General features: G+C 38.4%; 2 protein-coding genes across 7 annotated transcripts in view; one reads left to right on the forward strand and one right to left on the reverse strand.

Moving 5' to 3' along the window:
- Positions 1 to 5,168, reverse strand: part of LOC107286211 (protein-L-isoaspartate(D-aspartate) O-methyltransferase) — a 12,651-nt gene extending 7,483 nt beyond the window's left edge. The window contains exons 1-4 of one of the 4 annotated variants that reach the window (XM_015814537.1): positions 4,961 to 5,168; positions 3,855 to 3,991; positions 2,923 to 3,027; positions 1,408 to 1,439 (exon numbers count right to left, since the gene is read on the reverse strand). In XM_015814537.1, the coding sequence (XP_015670023.1) occupies positions 1,408 to 1,439; positions 2,923 to 3,027; positions 3,855 to 3,991; positions 4,961 to 5,016 (330 nt within the window). In that variant the 5' untranslated portion in view covers positions 5,017 to 5,168. The other 3 variants (XM_015814539.2, XM_015814538.1, XM_015814540.1) reach the window with 3 other exon arrangements.
- A 301-nt stretch (positions 5,169 to 5,469) lies between these two features.
- Positions 5,470 to 20,291, forward strand: CCDC32 (coiled-coil domain containing 32). 3 transcript variants are annotated; one of them, XM_015814541.1, is made up of 4 exons: positions 5,470 to 5,588; positions 8,972 to 9,230; positions 10,767 to 10,923; positions 18,547 to 20,291. In XM_015814541.1, exons 1-4 carry the CDS (start codon positions 5,493 to 5,495, stop codon positions 18,689 to 18,691), a joined length of 657 nt encoding a protein of 218 aa, XP_015670027.1. In that variant the 5' UTR covers positions 5,470 to 5,492; the 3' UTR covers positions 18,692 to 20,291. The 3 variants fall into 3 exon arrangements, with proteins under 3 accessions (XP_015670027.1, XP_015670028.1, XP_015670029.1); XM_015814542.1 differs by having other exon boundaries at positions 5,521 to 5,666; XM_015814543.1 differs by lacking the exon at positions 5,470 to 5,588 and adding an exon at positions 5,835 to 5,856.
- The last annotated feature ends 905 nt before the right edge of the window (positions 20,292 to 21,196 follow it).

Consider the following 21,196-nt stretch of genomic DNA (forward strand, 5'->3'; position numbering starts at 1 on the left):
CTGGCTATAGCTGTTATTTGTTGCTTTATTATTTCCAGTGCTTCCTTGATCTTCCTTGTTTCTAAGTGGTATTTCTTGATTAGGTATTCTTTGGTCTTCTTGTTCTTCAGCTTCTTTTCTTTCATCTGTTCTAGCTTGCTTGCATGTGATCTTAACTTGCTGATCTTATTTTCTAGTCTAACCTTCCATTTTTGTGGTGCACTGTTTGTTTGTTTTTCTTCTTTGTTGATTTTGCATCCCAGGTATTCAGTTATAACTGCAGCTGTGCTGTACATTAGTTGGTTTGTTTCTTGCAGTGAATTGGTGTTTATATTTGATATTGCAGTATTTGCATCTTTTAATGCTTGTGCTAGCTGTTTCTTTGGAATAAGCTTCAATGCAGGCAGCCTTATTCTGTTGTTTTTGTGCTGTTCTAGATGCTCAGTTATTCTTTGTTTCAATTCTTTTATTTCTTTAGTTAGAGGATTTTGTTCTTCCTGAGGAAGAGGTGCCTGGTTTCCAAATGAGAACAGTTGGATTTCTTCACTGCCAACTCCCCCTGGTTTGCCTCTATATTCTGAATTACTTCTGGTAAGGCTTATTATTTAGTCCTGGCAGACAGATTTCTGTAGTACAGATATACAGGTAGTCCTTGACTTACAACAGTTCATTTAGTGACCATACAAAGTTAGAAGGGCACTGAAAAAAATGACTTATGACTGTTTTTCTCACAGCCATCGAGGCATCCCCATGATCACATGATCAAAACTCTTGGTGATTCTTCCAGGCGCTTGGCAACTGACTCATATTTATGACAGCTGCAGTGTCCCAGGGCCATGTGATCACCTTTTGCCACCTTCTGACAAGCAAAGTCAATGGGGAATCCAGACTCACTTAACAACCCTGTTACTAAATTAACAACTGCAGTGATTCACTTAACAGCTGTGGCAAGGAAGGTCATAAAATGGAGCAAAAATCACTTAATAAATGTCTCGCTTAGCAACATAAATCTTGGGCTCAACTGAGAAGTTGAGGATTACCCGTAGTTTCGTGCATTTGTACTTATTTGTGTCATATACATCCCTCAATGAGAGATGTACCAATATGGAACACAAAATTATTCAGAAGATGTAGATTAATGATGTATATAAGACACAAGGAAGGGCCTCATACGTAATTCAGTGGCAGTGTATATGGATACAGCCTTAGGTCAAATCATCTGGGCACTTTCTGTAGTTATAAGTTATAAAATTCCATTTTCTTCTATTACAAAAAATATTATATAGCAATGCCAGAGTAAGCTGCATGGAAATAAACTGACAATGCAAATTATAAAGCCTTACATTGGTGGTCTCTCTGCTTTACTGAGTAAATATTTTCAATGCAAGAATGTCTTCATATACTGTTTAATATAAAAATCTGTCTTACCATGTGAGGTGCACTGATGGTAGCCTTGTATCCTGAAATAAAACCATCAATAAAAGGTTTTTTTTTTCCCATGCTAAGAACCATCATTCAAGCAACATTACAAACCTTTCATTTTCTCAATCCTTCCAGGCAATTCAAAGTGTAAGATGGTGAGCAACCTTTTAGTGCAGGTGTAATAGTTTTTAAGAAGGTAAGGACTGCAAAGGGCAGGATTTTTGTTTTTGTTTTCTCAGGCTTTTCACTGAATCATATTTAGGGATTTAAAAAAAAACTCTTTGAAGCCCAATCTGTATGATTTTCAGCTCAAACTGGCAGATAATCATGCCACTGATCTTTAGATCTTTCAGAAACAACTCTGGAGCTACCCAAAGTAGATTCAGGAACTATGGACACTCCTGAATTAAGGTTCTTGTTTAAAGTCTTCATATTAGGAGATGACCACTTGACTGCTAAAGTGTATCAAATGTTAGTTAATATGAATCTGGAAGATGAATACATTGAAGACTGTATGGTAAAATGGGCAAAAAAATGGGTATAACATAACGCTACTTAAATGAAAGAATGTATGGACTAAAATTTACCTTAAATTATAGCTTGAAAGACATTTTTTATAAAATGATGTATTGTTGGTATTTGACTCCAGACAGACTAGCAAAAATATATAAAGGGACTTCTAATAAGTGCTGAAGATGTAGTCAAAATCCAGGTTCATTTTATCGTATGCGGTGGCCTTGCAAATACATGAAAACATACTGGACAAGCATAACAATGACAATACAGAAAATATTTAAGATACAAATATTAATGAAACCTGAAGCTTGTCTTTTAGGTATTATGAAAAACAATTTGGGGTGCTATTCCTTCACATGGTGACAGCTGCAAGGATTGTACTTGCCAAGCACTGGAAGGAAAAAGGGACAGCTGAAGAATGGATTTAAAATTAACTGAATTAGCAGAGATGACGAAATTAACTGCTTTGATCAGAGATAATAAACTAGACAGCTTTATAAGAGACTGGAAATCGTTTGTGGACTTTCTACACACTAAATACAATAACAGATAGTTAATAGAACAATTTGAAGATTAGTGTAATGTTTAGCTTAACCTGTTGACCGCTCTTTCTTCTTTTATATAAACATATCTTTGTAAAAGGGGAGGATAATTTATTATTTTTTCTTTTTTTTTCAGCATCCAGCTGGGATGGATTCTATGCTGTATGTTAGATGTTAAATTTATTTGGATCACCTTTTTCTCTTTTTTTATACACCGATTTTTTTTCTTTGTTGTTAGAGCTGGACATATGTTTTTTTTCTGTTTTATATTTTACTTTTTATAAAACAAAATAAATATACTTAATAAAAAAAGTCTTCATATTCCCTTTATTACCTGTAGAATAGTCTGGATGAAACCTTGCTTTTTAGTGGCCTGGGACAGCATGAAAACAAGCATGAAAACAATATATAATGTGGTCTCTAATATATGCGATATTTCTTTATTAATAGTTTGTGATCTTACCAATTGATTGAGGAGAATCCATATATGGATAATAATTGGTATAGTGGGCTCTATCGGTAGCCAGCATCGCATCATAAACATTTTGAGATTTAATCACACCATTTTCTACAGGGAGAAATGAATACAAGTTATTATACAGTATAAACCGCATATCTGTCACAAAACGGAGACGAGCTCAAGGCAGCTACAGGTCAGATATAGATCATATTCCTTGGTATATAGCTTATGTTAGATTTTATAAAAAGCTAAGAATACTGAATTATCTTAGTTATAAGTCAAACTAAGATCATAATTTAGTTTTCTTAATTTCTTAGCTTCTTAACATCCATTAAATTATAAATCAGGGAATATGATCTATATCTGAAATCCAGTAGCCTACAAATAGTACAATTCAGCTTAAGATTTTTCCTCTATTTCATAATATTAGAACTAGCATAAAATTATTTTTTGTGTAGCCTTAGATAACTGGAATTCATTACAAAACATAGTAACAATTTTCAACTTGGGTCATTTAACCCTAATTAAATGTCAATGGATAATAAAGTTATCAGTACCATTATTCATGATAGTTACATATTATCTTCAATATTAATTATTTAGAAAAACAGAAAAGTATATCATCACCATTTGGCCACTGTAAAGGAAAATAGGAAGTCTTTTTGCCTAATGTAGTTGGGACTTTCTGTCCTTAAAAAAAGGTTGGTGGGAAAGAATCATACTGTACACCTTAGAATGGAAGTGGTGGATTGTCTATCACTTAACTCCCCCTAGTCTATTTAACATTTCAATATTGTGCTATTCCATTTGATATAATTGTTAAAAGACATTCTTAATTTACCAGACCACCAGAATTGTTAATTATGAAAAATAGCCAGGTACTTCAGCAGTGTTTTAGAAGTCTGTCCTGAATGTAAACTGCTGTTTGTACTCACTATACAGATTGTTGATCAGTTCAGCATGCGTCTTCCCAGTTGAGGTCCAAGCCATAGTTCTCGTTGGCAACAGTCCCATTAGCAAAACAGAAAAAGGCAGCAAATAGTTCATTGCACATAAATGTTCCCAATCCTTCCTAGCCAGTCACAGTGGGGTTTTTAAAAAAAGGAGGAAGCAAAAGATGTTTAAATAAAACTTTATAGAAACAAAATCCTACATCAACCAGAAAGCAGCTAAGATTAATAATAGATGTCCAGAGGCATGCATAAATAAAAAAACACATTTGCTGCTGAAGTTCAAAGTAAATAGAGAGTTTCATATTACCAGAGAGAGACTGGCAATGAATTCAGAAGCTTATTCACTTGTAATCCTTTGGTTGGTCATACCATATCAATCCAACTCTGAATTTTAGAATTAGCATCATTGCAATAAAGGATCTTTAGCACCATTTCATTTCAGCAGGTATTGTGCATTTTATAAATGCAACTTAACTATTTTTATGCCAAACAGCTGTGGAAGATAATTTGAAAGTTCTAGCTAGTCACCAAAACACAGACCCCTCCCCAAAATTATTATGTTGCCTTTCAGCCTCAGCTTCCAAACTCTGCTTAAATTATTTTATCTGCTTTAGAAGCCAAGTTCCTGCTGATACCCCTTCTCAAGTCAAAGGCATGTAAGCCTTTCTCAGTTTTCCTCCAGCACAGTAAAAGACTGTTTAGAGAAGCCCCTTCCAGGACAACTTTCCTAGCAACTCCCTCTGCAGGAAACTTCATCTGCTGACTTTATAGTATTCTTTAGGCCAGTATTGCTGAAACTTAGCAACCATCCATGGGGAATTCTGGGGGTTGAAATCCACCTATCTTAAAGTTGTCCAGTTTGAGGCACACTGCTTCAAGCCTTCCTTCCTCCTGCATTGACAAAGCTAGACAATTTATTTTAGCACAGCAAACCCAAAACTATATGCTGAATCGGAAGCTGTGCTCTCATGCTATACTTGCCCACGATGAACTCAACTAAGCTAGTTCTCTGCTTTCACACCACACGCTGAACCAGACTACCCCTTCACCAGTGGTCCTGAGCAGTTAGGACCTCTCAAAACACCCACCAGCACGAAGCGACAGGAAGGATTCCTCTGTGCAAACGCAGTAAACCTAAAGGCATATCCCCACCCTCTCCAGTTTGTTACATAACACTAGAAAGGAGGAGGAAAAAGCTACGGTTCGTATCTCGGGAATTCCAAAACGGAGTTAACGCAAACGCCCCAAGTAATGCCCGGTTCCAAGATGTCGCCTTCAACTACATGGAGAAGAGGCTTCGTTACTTTAAAGAGATAGACTAAACACATGACGTTTGCCACTTCCGTTGCTCGTCTTAGGCGTCTCCATATGCGGGCTGAGGGCTCTGAAGCCAAAACAATCGAAGTGAAGCTCCTCAGCAAGATTAAAGAACTCACTTTTTCTGCGAAATAAGTCTGGTCTTTTTCTCCCTGGATGAATATGCTCTCTTCTTACCTCTGGGAACAGCGCTCGGATTTAATGTTTCCCCCTAACTTTCTTTGAGGTCTGTCTTTCCAGCGCTCCTCTCCCGCACATGGACGATGCCACAACGGGCCATACGGAACCGGAAGTTAAATAGGAATGCCAATCAACCGCGATCCATCTTTAATTGTTGGGGGAATCGATGGTTTTTCTTACCTCCGTCCCTGCTCTCTTCGCCAATTGGCCAGCGTGGAGGTGAGAGAGACCCGCTCGCTCTGTTCTTTTTCTCTTGGCGGGTTCTGACTCGCACCAGGAGCAGGTTTATGCATCCAGGTAGGGAGAATCGGAGCCGCAGATCAAGTCGCGCGCGGGAGGGGGGGAAAATAGGGCAAAAACCCATTGCGGTGCAGAATGGGAGGGATCCCATTCCAGGGATCACCTGGAAAGATCATTGTTGAAGGCCTTACGTTTCTGTGTCTCGAGATTGGCGCATCAGTGCTATTTTGGCAATGCAGCTCTCTTGGTAGGTGGGGCACGCGATGTGTCTGTATCATGTTTTTTTTTTTATTGCCCAAGTCATTCAGGGTTTTCAAAGCCGTTTTTTTTAAGCTGAAAGGCTTTTATGGCAGTTACTTTTTCCAGGATAGCAACACAGTCTCCAGCTGTTCTGGATTGCAACACTCGGAATTCCCGGTCGGTGTGATTGGGACTTTTGAATTGCTAACCGCATCTGGAGGACTGTAAAGTTGGAAATTAGGGAAAAACCTCAACACTGTAGGAGTGAATTTTGCACAGCAGAACCAAATTCCTGAGGGAGGTGGTGAACTCATGTTCTTGGGAATGTTCAGGTGGGTTAATAGAGCCATCTGCTGGGGATCTCCAAATCGGATTTCTGCATGGAAGAGAAGCTAAAATTGAAGGCTTAAGCCCCTTCCAATTTTATGGCAGCAATATCATTGAGTACTCAAAACTTTCCAAAATATTCAATTGAAAGTATTTAACAGCTTGCCACAGTTCATAAATACATATTTTATAAGAAGTTGGCATTTGATTTTGTCACAGTCTATGATACCTACATTATATCAGAGATTTGTCTTGGAAGTCTCTGGTGCAGTGTTTTGCAACTTTAGCAACTTTAAGATGTGTGGACTGGGGAATGCTGGTTCATTTGCTAGCTGGACAATTCTGGAACTGAGGTCCACACAAGTTGTGGTTGATAAACACTGCCCTGGTGCTATGCCTACAGATGATGTTCCTCATTTAGGTAATGGTCAGCTTTTATTATTATTATTATTATTATTATTATTAGTAGTAGTAGTAGTAGTAGTAGTAGTAGTAGTAGTAATAGTGGTGGTGGTGGTAGTAGTTCTGCTACCTATTCTAACATATGCTAGCGAAACATGGACACTAACCTCACGATTGATACAAAAGCTACAAATGGCACACGGAAAGATACTTACTTGGCATCACAAGACAAGATAGAAACTCTTGCACATGGAATAGAGAACAAATGCAAATATACAATGTGATCAAAAGAGTAAAATAATTGAAATGGAAATGGGTTGGTCACATAGCAAGAAGAATTCATAGCAAGGGGACTAAGGCAGTCATAAAAAGCGTCCACAAAAGAGACCCAAAACAAGATGGATCAACGACATCAGTAAGTATTGCAGGCCCAATTGGCAAAAGAAAGCTCAAGACCATATTGGTTGGAAACATGTGGAAGAGGCCTTCATCCAGTAGTGGATAGACAATGGCTAAAATTAGTAGGATGGCATGCTTTAGTAGGATGGCATGCATAGGATGACATGCTTTCCTATGGTATGGGAAGAACAAAATTCATAAATACTTTCAAAACCACTATGCACTGCTTTTGACATAGGAAAAGATAAAATCAAGAACTTAACATGAAAATACCAGGATGGATTTCAACAATGGAGGTGTTTGTACACCCAAATTTAATCAATTATAAGAAACTTGTGACTTATAAAGATATTTTGAATATTGATAGAACACTACAAACTAAACAAGAATTGGAAGAACAGGGCATTGAGCTATCATGGTGGCCACACCTGCAAATGCAAATGAGATATGAGAAAGATGCAAAAATATATGGTTTTCACAAAGACCAGATAACGTTAGACCAAATACTATTGTCATCAGATGACAAGTTGATTAAGAAACTGTACAGCTTTCTGTTAAATTAAAAATAGAAGATGAACAAGTTAAAGAAACAATGATAACTTGGGCAAAAAACTTTGGGCACATGTAGAGTTAGAAAAATGGCAAAACCTATGGGAAAGAAATTACAAAATAACAAGGGCAGCTACCTATAAAGAAAATTTATATAAAATGTTCTATAGATGGCACTTACCACCTGCAAGATTTAGCAAAAATGTTTAAAAATGTGTTGGAAATGCAGACAAAATCCAGGCACTTATTATCATCTTTGGTGGACATGCCCTAAAGCAAAGAACTATTGGTCAAAAATACATAGGTGGCTAGAAAAGATTATAGGAGCACATGTAGACTATAAACCGGAATTATTTCTTTTAGGCACAATTTCAGAAAATTATGATAAGAAAAGTGTATACTTAATATTACATATATTAACAGCAGCGAGAATTATATTTGCTCAATACTGGAAAAATGAAGAAATACTATCTGAAGAAGACTTAATTAAGAAAATTTTGGACTGTGCAGAAATGGGTAGGCTCACATTGAAAATGAAGGGGAGGCAAGACTCAGAATACTTTCAAACATGGGAAATATTTTTATAAATGGTTAGAAAAATGGAATAAAGGGTAGGAATGGAAATTGTATTACTATTAATCTTAAACACATAAACCCAGACAACGTGTTGCTTATTAAATACTAAAGATTGTTACTGTAAAAAATTAATAAAATATACATAAAAAGCAAGTATTTTTTCACTTTTTCATGCCCACTAATGTTTTAGATAGACCCAATCTGTCCTTTGGGCCAACTTGTTTTACCAACAAAAGATACATGATTTCTATTAGAAATTTTAAAACAACGAATACAGCTTGTCTAGTAGTTAAGGCACCAGGCTAGAAAGTTCTAGTCCTGTTATAGCCATAAAAGCCAGCTGGGTGACTTTGGGCCAGTCACACTCTTTCAGCCCAATCCACCTCATAGGGTTGTTGTTGTTGTTGTGGGGAAAATAGGAGGAAGGTGCATTGGATATGTTCGCTGCCTTGAGTTATTTGTAAAAAATAATGAAGACAGAACACAAATAAATAAAGCTTATTATGCAGGTAATCCAGCTCTAAAATGGCTAATTTCCTGTGGAGTCATAAATATTTAAGAATTTATTTTCAGTTTATAATATTTTCTTCCCAGATGTTTAAAGTTGAATCTTTTTCTGTAGAAAATTCCCTGAGCATTTTGATTATAAAGACTTGGAAAAAAGAGAACAGCCAGCAAAGTTTTGTATGTACTACAGCAGATAAATTGGCACCAAGAATTTTAAGTGCATAGAGTTTTGAGAAAATTTAAACATCTGCTTTTTAAAAAAAAAGTTGCTCTACTTCTGGTCCCAAAGTAAAACAACAACAAAAAAAAGATATATGTCAATATATCCATACCCATCATTTTCTTTCTTTCTTCTTTTTCAGAATTGCTGCATCATGATCATGATTGAAAGTGTTGATTCTCTGGTTACTGTTTCCAGCCAGGACCTCTGGACTGAAATTTGTTCATCTCTGCCACATCCAGACCAGAATGAAGAATCCAATAATGCATTTTCAGATTCCTTTGCAGATTCTTATCTTCACGTGATGGAGAATCAGATGGAAGCAAAAGGCCCCTCTTTGCAAATGAATGGGAAGCCCTGGGTACCACTGAAAGATTCAGAAGTCTACTTGGCATCTTTAGGTCAGTATGGAAGTATTTTCTAATCCAGGCTTATTCACAGGATATTTTCCTCAACCTGGAAGTGTGAGACTTTGAATCCTATCATCCCAGCTACAGATAACGATCACCTAGATCAGGGGTAGTCAACCTTGGCTCTTTTATGACTCGTGGACTTCAATTCCCAGAATTCCTGAGCCAGCTTAGCTGGCTCAGGAATTCTGGGAGTTGAAGTCCACGAGTCATAAAAGAGCCAACGTTCACTACCCCTGATCTAGATTCTAGAACCGAGACTTGTGAATCTATCCATATGTAAACTATCTTTTTGAACACATATTTGTGTATAATTTTAAAGCAGTGTTTTTCAAACTTGGCAACTTAAACATGTGTGGACTAGAATTTCGCAGCCAGCATTTTGGCTGAGGAATTCCAGGACTTGAAATACATCTTAAACTTGTCAAGCTATATTAAAAAAAACCACTGCTTTGAAGGATTATGGACAAAGTCTTTAAGCTAGATACAGATGCACTTTTTAAACAATACATCTGTGAAATTCATCGGTTGCATAAGTGATTATTGTACTTTCACGTTTTTCTGGATGTTGTCCAATGTTCTGTGACAACAAAAAGATTCCCATTTTATTTTTAAGATTTGTGGCAATAAGGTATATCATATTTTCCTACCTGAGATTTTACAGAGATGTGAAAGAAAAATCACTGCCCATTTTATCTAATTTGTTTTTTGATGAAACTCTGTGAGAAATATAACTGAAGTTATCATTTTTTTCAACAATTTACATGTTGAAAAAAGTGAAATCTAACCTATCAGCCAATTGGGAAAAAGAAGAATGGGCGTTTTTCTTAATGCGGATGAAATTCCTAAAGATTATAAAGATTTCTATTCCACTTTTTTCTTGCCTGCTCTGCATATAATCATCTGTCAGTTTTCTCATCTCAAATATTTGTAGGAGTAACCGTGAGCCATGATTCTTAAGGGAAAGTAAAATCCTTTCTTCTTTAAATATAAATGCCATTTTGGCGCACAGGTTTCTCAAATTCATATTCTAATTTGGATTTGGGGCAGTAAAAGAAAAAAAATTAAACAATGGCTTGTTCCATGCTGATATTTTTTTTAATCCAATCCCCAACAAAATAAAGCTCTGACATGAAGCTGTGACATTAAAAGGCTCTGTCAGGGTATAAACTCTTTTAAAATTGTTACAATTTATACAAAACCTCAAGAGTTGAACTGAATATTTCTCGCTTTAACCTGGCCACTGGTTTGCATTCTTCCTTTATTAGTTTATTAGCTGTACCCAGCCACGTGTTGCTGTGGCTCAGTCTGGTTAAATGGAAAAGAAAGAAAAGAGAAAGTGCACGTTTGTAATATATCATGTTTTTACCTGTCACAGGTGTGACATCTATATAATAGTAGGTATATAAAAACACGCGCATATTCGAATGCAACATTGTGTCAAAATTTCAAAGCAATCGGTGAAGAACTTTCGGAGATTTAAGATTTTGAACAAACGAACATTTACATTTTTATTTCTTTCCTCAGAGAGAAGATTAATGAGAATAAAGGGTTTGTCTCAGGAACTGACATCCAAAGATATCCTTCATACACTTTCTCAGGCTAAGAAAGAAAGCTGGGACAGGTTTCTGCAGGAGAACTCTGAATCTGACTTTTATATGGAGGGAACGGATTCTGATGAGAGGTAATGCTATGTAATAAAGATTTTATACAGAACACCCCTTTGAAATATTTGTCTTATAGAAATGGCAAGTATTGTGGGAGAAAGGATATTCTGGAGCATTTATTTATACTCTAGGGCAGGGGTGTCAAACTGCCGGCCCGCGGGCAGGATGCGTCATGCCGAAACCGCCGCCCACCCCATTGCCGGCAATGGAAAAAAAGTCGCGATATGTCGTGACACATCATGTGACGTTGCGAGTTTGACACCCCTGCTCTACTGGCTTTTGATGCATCTAAAGATGTTTTTAGTGATAAAAACCAGCTCAAAATATGCTTAGAAGGAGCTCCAATTGAATTCAAAGAATATGTCTTACTTATTTATCCCAACCAAAAATGTCTACCCATCTCCACATGTGCAAGATTAGGACTAATATTTGTAGCTAATCTGGGGCAGTGATGGCATGTGTTTTGGATACTTTGTGAGTTATATGCCATTAAGTCAAGCTTGACTCCTGGTTCATCAGGAGTCTCTCTGGACAAATACTCACCATCTCACCATGTCTCTGTATAACCTGTAGCTCTACTAAGTTTTTTGATCCTCTTCGTCCACCTTATCTGTAATATTCCCTTCAGATCAGCAAAGCATATTATTTAGTTCATTGCCTGCTTATAACATAAGTCCAAAAGTTTAAAGTTTCTGTTTGCTGCTCATTGGTTTGAGGTGACTTTGTTGTTGATTAATTGGTTCTTGTTGCAATCCAACATTCTCTTAATTATTAATTACAAATTTGTAATTCAAAACTATCTGCTTTCTTTCTTTAATTCTTTCTCAATGCTCAATTACTAGAAAACCTTTGAAAAGACTGTTGTTTTAACTCAGGGTTTCTCATCCTTGGCAATGTGCAGATGTGTGGACTTCAACTCCCAGAATTCTCCAGCCAGCCTTGGCATCTAAACATTGCTAAGGTTGAGGAATACTGTTTTAACTGTTCTGATGTTTGTTTTCAAAATATCTTTATCCTTCATTAACTGGGTAATCCCTATATGATTAGTCTCCTCCTTTTTTATTTTAGTTCTATACATGAAGTCAAGATTCCAGTTTCTCGGCACTTACAGTATCTGCTATTCTGCACTTCTCCTAAAGTCCTTCTTTTTAAAAATAAAAATAAAAGTTTATATATCCACTTAGGTATACAGGTAGTCCTTGACTTACAATTCATTTAGTGACTGTTCAAAGTTACAACAGCACTGAAAAATGTGACCTATGACTGTTTTTCAAAGTTACAACCTTTGCAGCATTCCCATGGTCGTGTGATCAAAATTCAGATGCTTGGCAACAGGTTCACATTTATGACCTTTGCTGTGTCCCAAGTTCATGTGATCCCCTGTTTTGACATTCTGACAAGCAAAGTCAATGGGGAAGCCAGATTCACTTACTAACTTAACAACTGCAGTGATTCACTTAACAACTATGGCAAGAAAGGTTGAAAAATGGGGCAAGGTTCACTTAACAAATGTCTCATTTAGCAACAGAAAGTGTGGGCTCAATTGTGGTTGTAAGTTGAGGACTATCTGTATAGCTTACATTTTTGTTTACATCTTTTGCAAAAACACACCCCTTTCACTCCTCCCCCCCCCAGCTTTCCTGAATACATTGCTGGCTTTTCCATGTTTCTGGCTTTTTTTAAAATGGCTTCCCTACTGCTCTTCCTCAGTTCTAAGCAACTAAGTTGATATTTCTTTGTTTCAGTTTTGGTTAGAAGTCTGACTGGTATTTTTAAAACCAGTGAGACTGTTTGTACTAGCATGTAATAGCCAAAGTTGTTTCGTTTTATTGCAACCTTTTCTTTTTCCTGTAGGGGTTTGGAAAAATGGGCCTGAACTAGTGAATAATAAATTAGAGCATGCTATTGGAATACATAATTCCTTGTGTGTCCAACCACATTTGGCCAATAAAGAATTCTATTATATTGGGTGAAACCTGCACATTTTCAACTTGCATTTTACATTTCGAAGTTTTTGTTCAGGAAAATTGAAATAATGAGCAAGCTGTTACCTTCTAGTTTGCAAAAAACAAAAACAAAAAACCCAGTTCTATATTTTCTCTTTGATTTTGCTTAGCAGTTACTGTGCCCCGTTACCTGGGAAATCTGGTTTCAAAAGTAAATGTTTTCTTTTTCACTTTTGTACAGACTTGTTAAATTACAGTCCTGTGGGAGAGGCATCCTGATTTGGCTCTTGACATTTTGTATGTTTTTTTGAATGTTCATGGCAGAAACGTTATTTAAATAAGAAACTTAAGTTGTTATTATCCATTACGTGTGTGCGGGTGTGTAAAATCTGTTATGAATTCTATAGGGAGTAAATGTGGGGGCTCTTCTCCCATGAGACTTTGCATCAGCATAAACAAGATTAGTATCAAGCAAAGCCTTGATAGTGTTTGTCAGATCTTAGTGTTTGTCTTATTTCTAGTGTTTGTCTTGCTTTAATCAAAAATCTGTGAACCACAGTGTTTGAAAAAAGAGATACCCCAGTGGAAATGGTAGTTTTTCTTTTCCTTTGAAAAATACATTTAAAGACTTGCATGGGGGAAATGTGTGCATCACCACCCCCTGGGGGGAAAATGCACAAAATAGTTTGCCAGACCAGACTCGTGTCCTAATAATATAAATCATAAAAGAGCTTGTATTCTACTGGCACTCGGGAGAGTCTTCAAGGGAGTCATCTTTCTCTAAAGCAGTGGTTCTCAACCTGTGGGTCGGGACCCCATTTGGGGTCGATCGACCATTTCATGGGGGTCGCCAAGCAAGGCTGTCCGCCATTTTTTTGTCCGCCATTTTCCCCCCCGTTCTGGTGGGTGCCTTACCTCCCTTGGGCTGGGCCAGCTGGTGGTCGGCCTGCTCCGTCTCTGCCGCTTGCCAGCTATGCCTCGGCCAGCGCAGGGGGCTGAACCCCACATGCGCGGCGCTCCCGGGCAGGGAAAGTCCTCGACTTATGACCGATTGGGTAGTCCTTGACTTACGACCGGTTTAGTCCTCGACTTATGACCGGTTTAGTCCTCGACTTATGACCGGTTTAGTCCTCGACTTACGACTGGTTGGGGTCGCGGCATTAAAAAGGTTGAGAACCACTGCTCTAAAGCAGGGGTAATCAACCTTGGCTCTTTTATGACTCGTGGACTTCAACTCCCAGAATTCCTGAGCCAGCCGTGCTGGCTTAGGAATTCTGGGAGTTGAAATCCACAAGTCATAAAAGAGCCAAGGTTGACTACCCCTGCTCTAAAGGAAGAGGGAAAGAGAAAGATAAGCTTGTTCTCAAGAACAGAAAAGAGAAACACGACAAGTGAAGAAAGAAAAGGGCTAGGAAAAAAGCCAAGCCAGTACTAGTTGTGATTAGGTGGTCACTGTAGTTAGATCAGAATGCTTATCTTTCGTCCTTCTCGGCAACTGAGCCCATTATATTTTTCCTAATCCCTTTCCTTACATCCTCTGACTTTTGGTTGTAGGACTGATCTGAAAGCAGTTTAGTCTGAGTTTTCTGTAATCTACTTTGAAAAGTCCCTTCGGCTTAAGAAAAATGCTTTAAATAAGTTTAGCTACATTTAAATTTTTGCTGCATTTTTGTCAGCTATTTGACAACTAATGTTTTATGAAGTCAGATGCCAGTGGCAACAGACAGACAGTGCAGTATCGATTTAATCTTCACTCAATTCATCCTTCTTGACCCTGATTCTCAAATAAGTTGTGCTTGGATTTGTAGCTTCAAGATTCAGCCACAGATTCTTTGGTTCTTGTTCAATAAAAGTGTCAACACACAGTGTGCATCTGCTGTAAAAAAAAAGGGGGGGCCAACAACATGTTAACGATAATAAGAAATGTTGTTGAAAAATAGAGATGCTAATATAATTATGTCTATGTATAAATCAATGATATGACTGCATTTGGAATGTTGTGTGAAGTTCTGGTTACTACATCTCAAAAAAAAGATATAGAAGAGTTAGAGAAGGTTCAGAGGAGGGCACCTAAGGTGATCAAAAGGCTGGAGCAACTGCCCTATAAGCAAAAGTTGTGGCATTTAGCGCTTTTAGTCTAGAAAGGTTGCAAACATTGAGGTTTACAAAATTATTCATGGTGTGGATAAAGTGGGAAAAGACAAGCTCATTTATTTCCCTTTCCAAAAATGCTAGAATCAGATGTCACCCAATGAAATTGAATCCTGGAAGAATCGGAACATCACTCAATGTGTAATTAAACTTTGGAATATGCCACCAAAAAATATGCTGCTGGCTACCATCTTGGCAGGTTCCAAAAAAAGAGTTGGACCAATTCATGGAAATCAGGGGTTTCCATGGCTACTAGTCTTGATGGGAGGGGGGGGCTGCTTCTGAAAGCCATCTGCTGGGAGACCAGGAGGCTTCCTTGTGCGGTTGGTTGGACACTGTGAGGATAGACTGCTGGACTGTATGGTCCAGGGTATAATCCAGCAGCCACTGTTTATTTTCTTAAGCTTTCCAGACCATCAAAATATCTAAAGCAGGGGTAGTCAACCTTGGCTCTTTTATGACTCGTGGACTTCAACTCTCAGAATTCCTGAGCCAGCTGTGCTGGCTCAGGAATTCTGGGAGTTGAAGTCCACGAGTCATAAAAGAGCCAAGGTTGACTACCCCTGATCTAAAGAAATGATCTTTAGCTCATTTAGAAATTTTCTAAAGAGGTTCAGGACTCTTTCTTTCCATCAACAAACTAGCTCTCTAAAAGCTGAAAAGAATGAGCACCGCACAGATTTCCCTTGGAGGTAGAAACCGGAAAAACAAAGATCAATCTTGATGAAACCAAAAATGGTAGAGAAAAAAAGAACATCCAGAAGAAAATTCACCAGTGCAGTAGTTGCTCAGTAGCTTGGAATGCTACTGATTTTTCCATTCTTAAGCCCGCTTACTCCTGGTCATATGACCCACAGTTGTCCTGTTAATAGTATTAAGGGATTGGAAAATTCCTAAAGCTATATTTTACATGGTTTTCCTACCTTGTTTATTTATTTACAGAGTTTCCATTTATACCCTGCCTATCTTCAAAAAAGTCAAGGCTTTTAAGGTGCTTCTTCTCCCTATTGCGTTCTCACAATAACCCCGTGAACTACAGATAGTCCTCGAGTTACGAATGTAATGGAGCCTGCCCATTCTACTCGTAACTCGAGTATTCATATCTTGAATAAGATCACTCCCTGCTTTCACCCATGCATTCACTAATCGAATATGTGGCGAATGAGCATGAGGTATCTCAGGGTGGGGAAGGCCATAGGGGGCCTAATGATGGAACAGGCCCCCAAGGCCTCCCCGACCCACTAAGATACCTCATGCTTCCCCTTCCCTTCCTGCCGCGCCGGACTCACTTGAGAAGATCTGTCTCTTCTCTACCACGGTTTCTGCCTTTGAGGGAGAGGAGAGTCAATGGAAGCTCCTGGATGCTGTAAAATCACGCGAGTTCAGGCACCCATCCTCTTTTGCAGAGAATGGGAGCCTGAACGGTCGCGAGATCACGGACCCCAGAAACTTTCATTTTCAGCGCAAACTCTGTGCCTCTCTCCTGCTCCCTCCCAACTCCTTTCCGCCACTACCGGAATACTTTTTATCCGAATGGGGAGATGGAGAGCTCCGTCTGTTAGCAAATGGGGTGGTTGAAAATGCAGCAAATCTCTGCGTTTTCAAGCGTTCCATTTGCACACAGATGGAGCTCCACATATCCCCAAGGTCTCCGTTTGGATAAAAAGCGCTTGAGCGCCTAGGGACTCTTGGAAATGCAGCAAATCATTGCGTTTTCAAGCGTTGCACTTGCACACAGATGGAGCTCCCTATCTACCTAAGTTCTCCATTCGGATAAAAAGTGTTCTGGTGGCGGTGGAAAGGAGTTGGGGGGAGCAGGAGACCGGCACAAGAGTTTGTGCCGAAAATGAAAGTTTCTGGGGTCTGTGATCTCACAAGAGTATCCATTTTCTGCAAAAGAGGATGGGTGCCTGAATTTGCGCGATATTACGGCATCCAGGAGCTTCCATTGACTCTCCTCTCCCTCAAAGGCAGAAATTGCAGCAGACAGGAGACAGATCTTCTCAAGATGAGTCTGGCTTGGCAGGAAGGGAGAGGGAAGCAATTGGGAGTGGGGGGGGGAAGAGTGAATGTTGCAGAGCCTCTACAGTTGTTCGTAAGGGTGAACAACGGCTGTGGTGCTGAAACATTCATAATTTTGGGATTTTCTCATAAACACTAGGGGGCGCTTATCGCGTAACTTCGAACGAGCGTTAAGTGAACGCTTGTAACTTGGGGATTACCTGTAACTTGTATTGCAGAAGTGACCTGGTTCACCAAGTAGTAATTTGTTTAATCATATTATTAAGTATGCTATGATTACTGTAGCAGGCGTTGTGATAAGTTGCTAACCATAGTTTCCAAACCCTAATGGCCTAATTCCCGTAATCTATCATGGTTTTCCATGGTTTCCAAATGGGAATTCCACTGGATTTTTTTTAGAGAAGGTATCTTTCAGAAACAGATTCTGCCCTTGCTTACATAAATGAATAATTTAATCATTGCCTGTTTCGGGGGTAATTAGTCTTTCTCAGCTACAGATCCATTTGAAGCTTGAAGCGAACCTAGTGGTCATATTCAGAAAATAACTGCCTTCGGAGATTTGCCTGCTGACAAAAATGGTTGATATGGACAGTCACAAACCATCTTTTTCCCCAGAAAGAAACTATCTTTCTATGATCTTTGTCAGACCCTGATCTGCTGAAGCACACTAGCAACTTAATTGTGGTTCTGTTTGCTTGGGTGGAGGAAGCCTGATGGACTAATCTAAAGTCTTTATTGGTGCCTTCGGGCACCATATTTTCTACGTCAGAATAGAATAGAATAGAATAGAATAGAATAGAATAGAATAGAATAGAATAGAATAGAATAGAATAGAATAGAATGGACCTTGGAGGTCATCTAGTCCAGTCCCCTGCTGAGGCAGGAAACCCTATACCATTTCAGACAAATGGCTGTCCAGTCTCTTCTTAAAAACTTTCAGTGTTGGAACATTCACAACTTCTGGAGGCAGTTCTAACTGTCAGGAAATTTCTTCTTAGTTCTAGGTCAGTGATGGCGAACCTTTTAGAGACCGAGTGCCCAAACTGTAACCCAAAACCCACTTACGCATTGTCAAGTGCCGGGTGGGTGTGGCCCATTGGCTGGGCGTGGCCCATTGGCTGGGCGTGGCTGCGGTGGTAACGGCAGACTGGGTGGGACTAAAAGGTTCAATCAATCAATTCCAACTTTGCAAGATTTTTTTTCCCGCTAAAAGTTGAAATTGACTAATTGATTGAACCTTTTTTTTGTTTTTTGCACACAGAGGTGGAGGCCTAAAGCGAAAAGGTTTTATAAAACCCAGCTGAAGGCCTAGGACTGGGGAGACGGCACGCGTGCCCACAGAGAGGGCTCTGAGTGCCGCCTCTGGCACCCGTGCCATAGGTTCGCCACCACTGTTCTAGGTTGCTTCTCTCTTTGATTAGTTTCCATCCGTTGCTTCTTGTCCTGCCCTCAAGTGTTTTGGAGAATAATTTATTTACTGTGAATTGCTCTTGTAACCTTTTCTTTTCTGCTTCTTCTCAGTACTTTGGAATACCTGAAACGTTGGCTTCAACCAGAGAAGGTGGCAGTCAGCAGTGAGGAGATACAGTATCTGATTCCCCTTGGAGCCCCTCCTGAGAAGCAGGAGGCCGAAGAAGAGGAAGAAGCTACACCTGTTGAACAGTGAATGGGTCCTGGGTCCTTGTCTCCAGCGCAGATAGATGGCTGTTGGCAGTTTGGGTCAAAATACCAAAAGAATGATAGATTTTGATTGAAATAGACCTTGTGGGTTTTTCTCTCCGCCAAAGTTTATAATGTACAGATTCTGGTTTAAAGTCATATAATGTTGCAGATTTAAATTAATTGTGCGTGATTTGTGAAGGCAACGAAACGCGGTAGAATAACTGAATTTGGCAAACAGGTTTAAATCCTCTTCCCTGAACTGCGGAGAAGGTTTTGCACTTAAATGATCATCTATGGAAAAATGCTTAGCAATACTTTCCTCGCAGAACGTAATTTCCTCATTCACAACTCCCCCGATTTACCCGTGGGTATCTTTTTCCCCAACTTGGAAAAAAAAAAAAAAAAAAGAACCCCAATCCTGAAGACCTGTAACCTTTTCCCCCGGGAAATGAAAAATGTCTGCCACCATTGTTTCTGGCTAAAGCCAAACCCAAGCCACTGCAGAGTTTCATCCTTCGCTAGGGTAAGCAAAAACACAAGAAATTCTGGGTGGAAAAAGAAAAAAAAAATTACTATTTTGTGCAGCTTTTTTTCTGTTGTGGCTATTTCTTTTCTTTTTTAACCATTCATTTCATCTAAGAATTGATGTTACCATCTTTTCAAATATTTTTTTTGTCTGTTTTGGCTAATAATTATTCACGTTTTTCTTCCTCGTTTGTTTTGCTGCAAAAAGTAAAAGACAATGCATAATGAAAAAAAAACAGAGCTGTCAGTTAAATGAAGAAGACAACATTTGATACGAGGGCAGAGCAGAAATTATAGTTTTTGTACTAACCCAACATGTCCCCATTTCATTTTTTTTTTTTACTGGTGGGGGGGAAAGACTGACAGGAGGTAATTCTCCTGTTCAATGCCATTTTATCACCAAGCCTTTACAATTTTTGCCTCCAATACCTCTTGTCATTGGTTTGCTGTCTATTATAGGTTGTTTTGGAGATTTTTTAAAATTTGCTTTTTTTGTTTTTCTTTTCTATTTACATGGAAATTATCATTAACAGCTATGTATGGAAATAACTGAGGACCGGAGCTATCTGAATTTCATTGTTTATCAATTAGTAAAATTATGTAGTCAAATCTGAGAGGCTACATGCCACGTTAATGGGTCTGAGAAAGCAGCAAAACAACTTACCGTATTTTTTTTTTAAGAATGCAACAACTCTTTGTGTTGATTTAACAGTAAGACAGTACATAATTATACAGTGATACAATACTCCCACTGTGGGGCTTGGGTTTTTTTGCACTGAAATTCTCAACTGGAAGTTTTGATGTCTTTTTAAATACATGTCATTGTTATTTCTTCTCCAAAATTGTAGAGATACCTTGTTTTACTAAACAGATCAGGAAATAAAAGTTCACCAAATGTATTACACAAGTTGTTGAAAACTTGAGAAGTTTACATATTACTTCTTTACTGAATTGATTTCAAATGTAGCCTAACTGGATTTTCTGAATCTGGTAATATAATATGAATAGTGGATTGTATATTTTGGTTTTGCTTTGTCTGTAGTCTGAATATTGTCTACTTGTATAATTAAGACTCTATTTGAAAGTTGATTGTGATGATCTCTGTCTCCATCCAGTGAAAATATATATCCTTGTGTAAATGAATTTGGGGTGATTTGGTAAATATTTTAGAATAGAGATGGCTGACAAAACTATTTCTCCACAGAGAAGTAGGTGCATTTTGGTGGAAAAGAGCAAAAGTGAAGCATGTAAACATTTGTTTAGGTTATTAATCATAGAAAGAAACCCCAATGCACAATCTATAAGAAAAACTCTCCCTCTTTGCTAATGTCATTGTGTCCATATAGCTTACAGTCATCGAAAAATATTTAACAAAAATTGAGAGGTGATTGCCCTGGCTATTTAAGAATCGTGTGTCTTGTTTTATTTATTTAATTTATATAGTTGTCCATCTTACACATGTGAATCTGAATGGCATACGTAATTAAACCACAAAGCTAAACAATCAACATAATTCAAACATAAGCATTAAAAACAGTTAAAAAACCCTAATGATCAAAAGACAGGAGAGGGGGCATTCAAACTTTTACACAATGCAATCAAGACAACAGGCTCCACCCTTCCATGGGATCCTCAGGCCCGATGGTAAAATTAAATTTTGCCAATAGGATTAGGGCCAGTCTTAACTCTGGGGCAATGATATTAGTAACAATAAAGTAATCATGGTATCACAGAATGTCCCAAAGGTGCTTTTTCAAGAGGCAACTGGACTTTCTTGTTTTTCTTTGAAGACGTTTCGCTTCTCATCCAAGAAGATTCTTCAGTTCTGAGCTTCTTGGATGAGAAGTGAAACGTCTTTAAAGAAAAACAAAGTCTAGTTTGCTTCTTGAAAAAGCACCTTTGGGACAACCATGACCTGGATGACTGAGAATCTCCATAGATGTAATCATAGAATATTGACTTAATTTTGATAATCAAGTAGTCC

The sequence above is a fragment of the Protobothrops mucrosquamatus genome, unplaced genomic scaffold (genome assembly GCF_001527695.2).
Source record: "Protobothrops mucrosquamatus isolate PMUCROS unplaced genomic scaffold, P.Mucros_1.0 scaffold261, whole genome shotgun sequence".
In the NCBI taxonomy this organism is placed as follows: domain Eukaryota; kingdom Metazoa; phylum Chordata; class Lepidosauria; order Squamata; family Viperidae; genus Protobothrops; species Protobothrops mucrosquamatus.

Coding starts and splice junctions, on each gene's coding strand:
- CCDC32 (XM_015814541.1), top strand. CDS start 5,493: ATGCCAATCAACCGCGATCCATCTTTAATTGTTGGGGGAATCGATGGT. Junction 5,589..8,971: donor GCCAATTGGCCAGCGTGGAG/GTGAGAGAGACC, acceptor CTTCTTTTTCAG/AATTGCTGCATCATGATCAT. Junction 9,231..10,766: donor AGTCTACTTGGCATCTTTAG/GTCAGTATGGAA, acceptor TTCTTTCCTCAG/AGAGAAGATTAATGAGAATA.